At 42.6% G+C, this 12,563-nt stretch overlaps 1 protein-coding gene across 2 annotated transcripts; it reads left to right on the forward strand.

The window, feature by feature from the left end:
- The first annotated feature begins 413 nt into the window (after window positions 1-413).
- LOC128747955 (protocadherin-10-like) lies at window positions 414-10,886 on the forward strand. 2 transcript variants are annotated; one of them, XM_053846233.1, is made up of 3 exons: window positions 414-3,006; window positions 5,932-5,968; window positions 6,615-10,886. In XM_053846233.1, the coding sequence occupies exons 1-2, from the start codon at window positions 577-579 to the stop codon at window positions 5,941-5,943; spliced, it is 2,442 nt and encodes an 813-aa protein (XP_053702208.1). In that variant the 5' UTR covers window positions 414-576; the 3' UTR covers window positions 5,944-5,968; window positions 6,615-10,886. The 2 variants fall into 2 exon arrangements, with proteins under 2 accessions (XP_053702208.1, XP_053702207.1); XM_053846232.1 differs by lacking the exon at window positions 5,932-5,968.
- Window positions 10,887-12,563: the final 1,677 nt, after the last annotated feature.

Genomic DNA, 12,563 nt, shown 5'->3' on the forward strand with positions numbered 1-12,563 from the left:
AAAAACAAAGTCCCAAATTATAAAACAACATAAGATAAATAAATATGAGGAAAATAAATAACAAGACTAATAAATACAAAACAATATCATCAACCAAATGACTAAAAAAAACAGCCCAATAACATTTTACTGTCATATAAACAGTGAGAAGTGGGCAGGAAGGAGTGACGAAGTCTTAGTCTCCGTTATTGTCCCATTCTTCTTATAATTCTTTTTTTATTTCTATTTATTTAGTGGCTTTGTGGATTCTTTGCAGTCCCATTTTTAGGACTAAGAACTGCTCGTCTACAGTCATTTTCCGTTGTGGTTGTAGCCTCCCATTATTTCCAGCCCAGCATCATGGGATGATCTGAGGAGGCCGCTGCACCAGCCCACACAGAAGCTGGTTACGCCCCTGCAGTCCGTCAGCGCACACCGGGCTCCTCCAGCGGATCTGTGTAGTGCGTACTCCTCTGCAGCTGCACGGAGTGCAGGCAAGAATGTCACTGACATTCTGCAACGCCAGGACCACCTGAACACAACCTCGGATCTGCATTTTACCTCCTTTTTTTATTGTCTTTAAAATAAGAAACAGCCATGGCGCGTGTCGTTGCACCTTCCCGGACACGTTTCCTCGCTGCCGTGACATTCCTTTCACTATGGGGATCTGCCTTCGCTGTCACACGGTACTCCATCCCGGAGGAAATGGAAGAAGGCTCTTTTGTTGCGAACCTCGCCACGGATCTGCGTCTGGACGTTCGCAGCATGGTGGAGAGGCGCGCGAAGCTGGATGCCATTCACAGCAAGAATTACCTCGACATCAACAAAGAAACGGGGGAGCTGATCATCCGGGAGAAGATAGACCGGGAAAGCATCTGCATGACTAAAACCACCTCGTGCTTCCTGAAGATGGAAGTCATACTCGAGAACCCCATCCGCATATTTAACATCGAGCTGGAGATCATGGACATCAATGACAACGCGCCGGTGTTCCGGAGAAAGACAATGCACTTGGACATATCCGAGGCGACCCCTCCCGGTGAAAGGTTCTCATTGACGAACGCCGTGGATGCAGATGTGGGGGCCAACTCCATCAAGACCTACTCTCTGAGCGAAAGCAAATATTTTAGCATCGACATTCAAACAGGCAGTGACGGCTCCAAATATGTGGATCTGGTGCTTAAAGGCAAGCTGGACCGCGAGGAGCAATCGGTCCATCATCTGATCTTGACCGCTGAGGACGGAGGAGTGCCCCCTCGGTCAGGCACCGCCAGCATCATCATAAACGTCCTGGACATCAATGACAACGCCCCCCAGTTCAGTCAGCCAGTGTTTGAAGTGAATGTACCTGAGAACTCAGCGGCAGGGACCGTTGTCATGACCTTAAACGCGACAGATTTGGATGAAGGCGCCAATTCGCAGCTGGTCTATTCCTATACTTTGTACACATCTGAAAAGACCCAAGAGCTCTTCTCTCTGGACCCCAACTCCGGTGAGATTAAGGTCAAGGGGGTTATTGACTTTGAGGAGAGTCGGAGTTTCGAGATGCACATTCAAGCTCAGGACAGAGGAGCCAGTCCACTGTCCGGACTGTGTAAAGTGCTGGTCTCGGTCACGGATCTCAACGACAACTACCCGGAGGTCACCATCAAGTCTCTCAAAGGCGCCCTCTCGGAGGATGTGGCGGTGGGGACGCTGATCGCGGTGGTCAGCGTCAGCGACAGGGACTCCGGCCTGAATGGGGAGGTGATGCTCACCTTGAACCAGCAAGAAGTCTTGCCCTTCCACCTCAACCAGTCCTCAGAGGGCTACTTTGAGTTGCTGGTTTCAGAGCCACTTGACAGAGAAGCGATCAGCAAATATGACATCACGCTCTTGGTGAGGGACAAAGGCGCACCTCCTCTGTATGAAAACGAAACCATCACTTTAGATATTCTGGATATCAATGACAACGCACCGGCTTTCTCCAAGTCCTTCTACACCATCCACGTGGAGGAGAACAATGTGCCAGGCGCTCTTCTGACATCCCTCAGTGCATTTGACCCAGATCTCAATGAGAACCAGTACTTGGTTTACTTCATCATGGAGAAGGAGATTGTGAACACATCCATGTCAATGCTGTTCTCCATAAACCCTGAGAACGGTGATCTCTACGCTTTGAAGACCTTCGACTATGAAAGAGAGAGGGATTTCCTTTTCCACATCGAGGCCAGAGACTCCGGCGTTCCAACGCTCAGCAGCAATGTGACCGTTCAGATCATCATAGTGGATCAAAATGACAACACGCCTCTGATTGTGTCGCCGTGGCGCGCGCAAGGCTCTGTGGTTGAGCAAGTGATACCCAGATCCACAGATAAAGGACATTTAGTGACCAAGGTCATCGCCATTGATGCCGATTCAGAGCAGAACGCGAGGGTCACCTACCAGCTCCTGCAAATCACCGATTCAAGCCTCTTCAGTCTGGACCAGTACAACGGGGAAATCAGGACGACGCGAATGTTCAGCTACAGAGATCCGCGCCATCAGCGGCTTGTGATTGTTGCTAAAGACAACGGCGACCCAGCTCTCTCTGCCACCGTCACCATCAAGATCTCAACAGTGGAAAACTCCATGTCCTTCTCTGAAACGACAGAACTGCCGCTAGCGTACGACATGTTCACGGACCTTAACCTGTACCTAGTCATCGGTTTAGGGGCGGTTTCCTTTCTCCTGCTGATCACAATCTTGGTCATCATTGTGCTGAAGTGTCAAAAACCCAAGCCAAAGGCCCTGAAGATGCCCCCACCCAACAGAAACAGCGTGATCAGCAGGAACAGCATGATCAGCCAGAGGAGCTCCACCATTGCAGATTCCACACTGATCTCCAGCGACGCCTACTGGTACAGTCTCTTCCTGGCAGAGACGAGAAAAGGCAAAGTGGTGGTGAGGCAGCCCATCATCCCCAAGGGAGCAGGGTATTTTGTATCCAGTATTCCGAGGAGCATAGGACCAAGTGAGACAACAGGGTCCAGAGCATCCACTTTGGAGGTACGTATGAGTAAATAATTCACGCGGGGAGCAGTTTGAGGAAGGGTGGACTCAGCCAGCACTTACTCCGTCCTGCAGTGTCTGTCTGAAGGAGGTCAATAGATATGTAATGAGAGAAGTGGTGTTGCACTCAGAAGCTTTGTGTGTTCGTGAGAAAGGGTTGCCCAACATCTGAAATGCTCTTGTGTGCCTGTTTGCTTTAGACCAGGGATGGGCCATATGGACAAAAAAAGTTAACACACTAAATGTTGTAATTTTGTCGATAACAATAATTATCACGATAAATCCATTTTCGTTCTATTCCATGTGCTGGACACACTACAGTTGAGGATGAAACCTGTCAGTGGACTTTGTCTCCAAAATCATTATTTCTTTATGTTTAAATATAATGGTAACTAAGTGTAGAGATGATAAATTCAATGTTTCACGTCTCTGGTAGAGGCCTCTGCCAGCTTTATTTTGGGGTTAATTTGAGCGGCCTGACTGCTGTTTCTCATGTCTCTTAACAGTTGACCGGTTTAGAATTTGTTGATGGTCCCTAACTGATGCCGGGTCGTAGCAGTAGCACAGTCTCGTCATGTTCACGTGTGCAATGTCCAATGCAGCGAGTGAGCTGCGTGTTTACTGAATTTATCGTGAGATGCAGAATTGTCATGGTGGAGATTGTGTTTGGCGGTATATTGTGTACGATAAGTTATCGCCCAGCCCTACTTTAGACAGATTATTATTGTATTTCAGGTTTTAGCTAAATAGGCAAAGGTGTACACAACGCTGAAGGGACGACAAATGTCGCCAAAGAAGAAGCATCTACAATGAGTCCATAATATTGTGCTCATTTTAAATAACACCTCTACATCATAACAATGCTAAGTTGAAGTTGCTAGACATGTTTTCCTGTTTCCCTGTAAGGGCAAATATCTTACTACTGACTTGTGGACTATCTTTTGAAAAGAACAGTTTTCAGTTGTACCACATTGTACAATGTGATGTGATCACCAAAACACCCATGATAAATCTGAATCAGGCGATGGATGGAACATTGAAGCTTGAAAAGCTTCAGGATAGAAGCCCCAAAAATGCTGTTCTGGGCACTTTATGCAGCGCTCATCACTGAAGCACTTCCTCCCTGATCATTCCGGTATAAAATATTAAAGTGTTTAATCCTGTTTGATGAATTATAATCCTCCAGTGCATTAGATTCATGCTCTGTCAGTTGAGTCACTCCTCAATTTACAAGCAAATATTTCTCAAAAACCAGGGTGGTTTTTGTTACAACTTCGACGTTCTGACTTGGAACAGAAAGTGTTTGCTCATAAAGCGAGAGCTTGTGCTCATTCACAAAATTCTCTGTTGAGCACTTTGGTCGTGAGTTTAGGAAAATGCTGGTCTTTCTATACACCATCATGGCTGCTCCATTACGTTACCTATGTTTAGCCGAGTGACACACTAAAGGCAAAGACTGGACGACACTTCTAGTCAACTGTTTGTAATCTCATTGCATAATTAGGGCGAGCAAACACCCCACCCTCCCTCCTCCCCACATCCACACTCACTGAAAATGTGCCACTGTTCGATGTCTAATGTAGAATGTAGGTCATTTATAGCAGATGCATAAAACACAATCTGAGCATAAGCAGTGGGTGTGAGGGGGTGCAGAGCGGGGAGAGACATCAAAGAGACTCAGACATGGAGGGGATCTCTTCAAGGACATGATGTGCTGCTGTGCTAAATGAGATCCTTGGAGCGAGAAGCTACTGTTTAAAAATATCCCCACAAACTTCTCTGGAGTCCATGTGTCTGTATGCAGCTGGCATTGTCGCATGGTGGCCATTGTATTGGCATAATAACCGCCATTGTGCACTCTAGTGTGCCGGAGGAAATTATGCCGTTTCAATTGGTTTTAAAAAAATAGCAACAAACGAATTATTGTCCGCATATATACAAAAACATGATGCAAAATAAAAGGAACAATTGTAATAAAGTACAATGGGCTTTGGCCAAGGTTCCATTGGTGGTGTGTTTTGGGATTTTTTTTTTCAACCAATGCCACGATTTAAAAACAGTTGAAAAACACCACACTATTCATTACTATTCAACATTTTAAGACACAGTAGTACCTACAGCATTTGAGGCATTTGTGTGGCATCCTACTACACTAGAGGAATTCATCAATATTTGATACAATATTTGTTGTCCTTGAATGTAAAACACAAATGATACATTCTGTGGAAAAACCACACTAAAGTCCACATATATGCATCTATCCAAAGAGATATCAAAGAGTGCTCACAGTGACATTCATGGTATCTCACCCCTTGGCATCCTAGCTCAGTGAGGTCCAATACTGGGAAAAAAAAAACCTTTGTAGACCCCTTAGACTCAATTTGAGGATGAAGACTTCAGAACAATATATATATATATATATATATATATATATATATATATATATATATATAGTCCAGGTTAGGTTAAGCCATTTGTTGTGAATGGCTTGGATTATGGTGAGAGGCTGGGGAAAGGGTTATGGAAACGAGCAGTTCCCATAAAGACTGTATGGCAAACCTTTGTGTGAGTGTGGGATTGTAGTGTACTGTAAATGTCATCCTTGCGAGGACATTTGGCTTTGTCCTTACAAAGCCAACTGAATGCCAATTCTTGGTAACACACCACCTTGTGGGGCCCTTTTGCCGGTCCCCCACAAATTTGAGGGAGATGAAAGTTCAAAATAACTGGGTCATTATGATTGGGTGAACGTTTGGTTCAGAGTCCTGGTTACGGTTAGCCATTTGTTTTGGATGGTGAGGTTCATCGTGAGAGGCTGGGGACGGCATTATGCCAGTGAGAGGTCCCCACTGAGATAGGAATAGCAACGTGTGTGTGATGTCCACATATTCAAATGAACTTGTCTCTTCTTTTGTTCTGAAGTACTCAAAATGAAGGGAAGTCCATTCTACAACTGGAGGTATGCTGGTTGCTATCTACGCCTGTAGAGCCACTATATGTTCCTCACACGCACTTTCTAGTAGTTTTTCTTTTGGTTTTGTTTTGTTTTTTGGCTCAAAATGTCATTGTCACTAATGCAGCGAAATCACTTCGATGAACCGATTAAATTGAATAAATTCGGCTTAAGCTGATGGTGTTACAATGCCATTCGGAGCTCCAAAATCCAGACCTTGGCCAGTCCGTGGAGAGAGAGGGGGGCTTACTGAGATTAGGATGCAATTGGCTGCCAATCAGAGTGGTGTTGTGCACATCTGGATCGCCTGGCAGAGAATCATAGCGTCGACCTAAATGTCACTAAATCTTCTTTTTGGATGTTTTTGTCTTTAAAGAAATCCTTCACATGACGTGTGTAGACTGGATAATGGCCAAGCAAATTTCACATTTTCCTGCCTGCTTGTGCATGATCTAGAGGAATCTGACTTGCATTGACCTATTTTGATTCTTATTATTTTTATTTTTATTCAAAATCAGTTTATTAAAAAAAGAAAGTTAAAATGGTGGCGGTAACCAGTCACAATCCACTGTTGCATGAGTACGGACTTCGCTTTCCTGTCTGTCTTTTTTCTTTTTTTGGGGCTCTAATTCCGTCTTCTGTCTCCCCGCAGCTACCCAGAAGAGAACTGCCATGAAAGAATCGTCTCTGAAGAGGAATCTCTGGGCTGATGTTCTTCCCTGTGACTCATAAAGGAAATGTAAAACGCCCATCAACCTCCCACTCAGTCCCTCTGCTCCAGCGGTTCGATCTCTCACGCTCACGAATGAAAAATCCTTTAACCAGCATCAATCCCATTCAGCGATTTGAACATTCTTCTAAGCATGAATCTGCATGATTCGAAAAAACATTTTGACTGTAAATCATTCGTGGCCAGATTGAAACTAAAGCCCTGAAACACTGTGCGATTTTGGGCCAAGAGGGACAAGAGATGACCAATAAACACGGCGTTACATTTGGCACTGGACCAACCGTCAATAACTACTGTATTCCAACTGCTACAACCAACCGAACCAACTCGCTGGTCCATGAAAAATAAATGAAGAGATCCTAAAGTATCCTTTCGAATTTCGATTCCGATTTTTCTTATTAGCTCAAATAACGGTGCTAGTCAGCTTGTATTATAGATTATATTTACTCTGTAATGTTGTAAACCGGACACAGTGACTGTTAATCTAAATAACTGCTAAAATTGCACAGTGTGTCTCAGGCTTTAAGCAACCTCATAGTGCTCCCTGCCAACTGCTTAAACAACTGGTCAACATGATGGAATATTCTCATTGCAGCTCTATGATTCATCTCTTTGATTTTGATACGAAACACGCCTATCGACAAGTCGCACATGAATCAGGGTAACTCTTTCCGTCCGTCCGTCCGTTCTCTTCGGCTTTGCTCTGTGGTTTAGATCTGTGCTTTTTATTTCATGAATCCATTTAATATAATATTTCAGCTGTAGTCGAGACTCGCTGGCTGCGTTCACAGGGACCTTCAAACCAGATTATATTCGGTGGAGGAAATGACTTTCGGCTGGCTCTGTTTGGGATTTATGTCATGTAGTTTGTGTTCACATGTCAGCAATAAATGCCTCCTGCACACCTCATATTGAAAAAGGCTAAAACTGCTCAGTGTCAAAAACATCAACCAATATATAATTCAGTGAACACTAAAAAATAGAATTCAGTTTCCACATACTACCATAAAATACATTGTGATTCTGCCAAAGTTCTCAATAGTGGGCCGCCATCTTGTGACATCACTGGAGGGACCAAACACTGGCGCGCTGTGCACTGAAGTAGCAGCAATATCAGCGAGCAATGAGGGATTTGTCAACTGTTTTTGAGGAAGAAGAGCAGGTTTATGTAGACGACTTAATGTTATTTGACCCACGTCATTGTGGAAGGACCAAACATTTGAATGTGAAAAATGGGACTGACTTTGTCTTTTATCAGCTAGTATTGACGCCTCCTCACTGCTGTTTTGATACGTTGGTATCATCGCTTGCCGTTTGTTCACGTTTGAAAACTGTAGGCATTTGGAGTTGGGTTCAAAGCCTGTTTGAGGCAAACATTCAGAGCAAAATAATCCTGCAAAACAGGCAAACGTAGATGGTTTGGCACTCGTCCCTCATTCTTTAAACTTGCTTCACTAAATTCCTCTTCCATGCTCACTGGCACCATTAGAACATCCTGCCTGTCAATCACCTTTTCGGAAGCTGAAGCTGAAGCTGAAGAGCTTTTTCACTTCCATTCTCATTCTGGGGCGACATGATGTACCTCCAGTGATGTCACAAACACTTGTTTTTGGTTCTCATTCAGTGCCACACCGCTCTGAATTTGTTTCACTTAGAAACAGTTCTATACTTATTTACTATTGTAATTCTGCAGAACCCACTTTGTAAAGGATATATGCTCATTTCATGCTGCATATTTATGCACTGTTCCAGAGGCGTGTCGGTGACACATTCATGCATCACACGTGGTGTTGTCTAACTTGATCCCTTTCACACTGACATCTCCCATTCAGAAACAGAGAGAGAATGTACACTTTAAGCACAAAAATAATGAAATAATAATAAATAACAACTGGGATACAAAAAATATGTATGTAATATGTATTTCAAAATGTGTTTATTCTGCCAACAAACCTACATCCGCAGACTTTATAGGTCACGGATGCAATTGTCACAGCGGTGGGAAATCTGTGAACCGTTCCAAAGCTCAATCTTTATTGACTGGCTCATTTCCAACCACAGATAAAACAACAAATGTGTTCTGGAAAACCATGTCTCATGCTGTGATATCGAGGGATTTGATTCATATTCTGGTCTTGCCCTTGAACAAGAAAAAGAAAAGACAAAAGTAAATCATGGTCAAATATTTCAGTTCAAATTTTGGAGACCGTTGACCAGCTGTTAAAAAACTAAATATAAAAAAAAATGAGTTTCGCTCATTCAAGTATTGCTTTGTGACATTAGCGATGTAAGCCATGTGAATGCAGCCAAAACCTTCTCCTTACTTCTTTTTTCATCTTAATGAATGTGTGGAAACAAAAAACAGAATGAACGAAAAGAAAGCTGTAAAATGTAATTTCTTTTTGGATTGTAAGGCAACAGTAAGATGGTGTGAGGTTTTTATTTTTTTTTTTCAAATCTTCTTGTGTCTGTATTTTGGGTGTTCAAATCCACGACGTCAGGGGAGCACCTCCATGGCTGAGGCAGGAAGCAGGCACTGCAGTAGTTATTGCTGTTTCATGCCTCACACCCAACAAAGTTCAGATTGGGGTTAGACAGCAGTCAAGGGTGAGGAGTGCCCCTCGATAAAATATTCATCCCCAGCAAGTCACAAAACTGCACGGTGGAACCAGAAAACTCACATTCACGAAAAAAAAAAAAAAAAAAAAACGAAACAAAAAGTTTTCACGATGACTTGCAATACAAACTTATGATTAAAAAAAAATCTAATTTTGGCTGATTAATAAAAAAGATTTAAAAAAATATATTTATATTATTACAATAAAATGTTTATAGAAGCAAATAAGCAACTTCAAATGTACTTTTAAGTCCAGGTGTTGTTTTCCGACCTTTTTTACAGGTATTTATCGTATTAACTTTCATGCTGCTTTTGTGAGCTTCTTCAAGGGACTTTTGTGTCATGTAGTGTAGTTGAGTGATGTTTCAGTAGTGTATATAATGAAAATTTAGTCTATTAAAAATTACATCAGGAGGTAGTTCAGATCTTCATGTCCAGGCTTCGTATAGTATAGTATGCTTTATCAGGATGAGAATTTAAGTAAGTGCTAGATATAAAAGAAATGCGCCGCTGAACCCAAAGACAGTGTGTTATAACAGTATTATTAATGTGCGCTGATTCTGTGAACCGTTTAGGACCACTCCCGGCTTGTTTTTGTCTCCTCTGACAAAAAAAAAAATATTTTACCACTTGGAGCGTTCGTACCTACAAGTGCAAAATAGTGGAACTTTTATACCGTGAAATGAGAAAAGTACATGGAAAACAGTCACTGGAATGGATATTTTTAGGGATAAATTCAGGAAGGGAATCCTGTACCATATAAGCTATTCAAAGACAAACAGCATGCTCCAAGGTTTCTACGCACTGGTGATCTTCATATGCTCTCACATGAGTGGTGAATCGCCACAACACAAACATGATACAGACTTTCTTTTTCTCTCTTGAACTCATTTTTGGGGTTGATTCCAAACAAGACTGCACATGCAAGAAGAGTCATTTCCGGTCCAATTCTCTCAATTGTCTCTTCCCAGTGTTGATCTGGCAGCTTGGACGTGAACACAATTACCAAGCAAAAGAAAACGATTCGATATTTACATAAGGCAATTCCTGACTTCTATGCTAACTGAGGATTAAATTGCACATCTGATGAGCTTCTTGCGTGCCTTCCGCATCGTGGAAAACAAACAATGTCTTTGTGACTTTTGATAATTGAGAATCTACCCCTGCAGGGAAACACCTTGCTCAAAGGAGAAAGGGGCTTGGCCTTTTGTTCTATTCAGGATCAGTAGGTGTGTTTACTGTACATTTAAAATGCTTTATACTTTGTGTTTTTATACTGTGGACTTTTTGATAGCTTCACTGTCCCATTCACTGTGGTTTGGATCCTCTGTCATTCCTCATTTGTGTGTCCTGCACAGTTCTTCTCCCACTAATTTGCCCGTCCGATTGTACAGCGTGTGTCGAGAGTGGCGTCAATAGTAATCCAGCTCCATCCCGCTCAGTGGATCAGAGACAGTTTGGGAGAGAATGGCTTTTTCTTTTTCGGTCTCGTTTATTGTCCGGTTTTGATGTTGCTTATTTGGCTTTTAATGTTCTGCCTGATCATTGCTACTTTGAATAAAGCTTTTACAAAAGTCTCTCTGTTGTGTCTCGGATGATTCTCATCCAAAATGACGCTTTTGCGTCGGGACGGTCCCTTTCACTGAAACTCTGCTTCATTCACTGAATCTGACCCACTTTCTTTGTGTACATGCTCAATGCTAATTCTTGAAAATTGCATCGTAAATGGAGGGCGTGTGTGTCAGTTTAAATTTGTACAAGCGGAAAAGAAACAGCTTTGTCTGGATTACTGAAGACTCATCGTTTCCTTTCAGACTTTGCAATCACAGAAGCTAATATGTGAATACAGAATGCATGATAGCTTTATGATAAGAGACCTTTCGTAATCCAAAGATATGGATTTTGAATTTTATTGAACCAAGATTTCACATTCTATTCCAGCCTCTATCCTCATTCGCATAGCCATTGCCGTGTCACAGCTTCAAAAGCAGCAACATGCACCAGCTCCAGACTGGAGGAGTGTAAAGATATGATCCCTCCAGTTGGTCCTGGGTCGATCCCTTGGACTCCTCCAACACCTGCAAAGGGTGGTGCCAAGGGGGCATCCTCATGAGATCCCCGAACCACCTCAACTGACTCCTCAACGCGGAGAAGCAGCAGCTCTACTACGAGTCTCTCTCAAGTGACAGAACTTCTCACCCTATCTCTTAGGGGGACTCATCAAAACTCATTTCAGCCACCTGTGTCTGAGATCTCATTCTTTTTGGTCACTGTGGCTCATAGTTTAGACCACATAGTTTAGATTGTTTGTTAAATACAGAACTTTGCCTTTTGGCTCTTGAACACAACAGTGCGGGGAAGAGACTGCAATACGACCATTCTCCAACTCTCTTACCCACTCACTTGAGAACAAAACCCCAAGATACTTCAATTTTGCCACTTCAGGCTGGAACTCCTTCCTCACCCACAGAGAGCAATCCATCCTTTTCTGGTTGAGAACCATGGCCTCCGACTCAGAGGTACTTTTGTATCATAACTTAAAGTTGTTAGAAATTTGAGTTTTACTATATTTTGCTTGGTTTTTGTGTCAACACTGTAAAAAGAAAGAAAGTAAAATAAAATACAAAGGTGTAATGACTATTGTATCTGCTTTATATGTGGAACACTTGAACACACGTTTCAACATGAATGTTCAATATGCTTTGTAACTGTGGCTACTGATTTTAAATTTAAATACCTGCCCTTGACAGTTTCTAACTATTCAAGTGTGAGCAGAGCTGTCCGCGGTGCTGAAAAGAACTCGGCCCACTTGGAATAAAACGGGTCAGGGCCACTGCTTCTTTAAATAGCCGCTGACATCTTAGTTTTACATCATGCAGAACTCTATAAAGCGATCACTGTGAGCTAGAATTCTTCAGCAGCAGCACCAGGTGCCCACGTACTGCTCAGGAAGTGAACAAGAACTGTGGCAGGCTTTAATTCCTCTGCTGTCTAGGGTGTAGTAAATACACACAGAGACAGAGCTGAGGTTCTCATGAGGTACAGTAGAGGCAGCAGTTACGAATGACCCCCACACAGTTCTAAGGTTTGACTCTGACTCTTCTATCAATTTAATATTGATCCATCAAGTACCTTGATAATAAACACATGATGTGTGTAATGTCTTTCAGATCAATACAGAGCAGTTTATGATGTCATCTGTATGTAATGATAATATTTCATTCAAAATGTATACTGAATAAATTTGTCTAGAA

This window comes from Synchiropus splendidus, chromosome 17 (assembly GCF_027744825.2).
Source record: "Synchiropus splendidus isolate RoL2022-P1 chromosome 17, RoL_Sspl_1.0, whole genome shotgun sequence".
Taxonomy (NCBI): domain Eukaryota; kingdom Metazoa; phylum Chordata; class Actinopteri; order Syngnathiformes; family Callionymidae; genus Synchiropus; species Synchiropus splendidus.

What these genes read in the sequence shown, in the direction of transcription:
- LOC128747955 (XM_053846232.1), top strand. Translation starts at nt 577, where the DNA reads ATGGCGCGTGTCGTTGCACCTTCCCGGACACGTTTCCTCGCTGCCGTG. An exon ending in CCAGAGCATCCACTTTGGAG is followed by an intron (nt 3,007 to 6,614) that starts GTACGTATGAGT and finishes GTCTCCCCGCAG; the next exon opens with CTACCCAGAAGAGAACTGCC.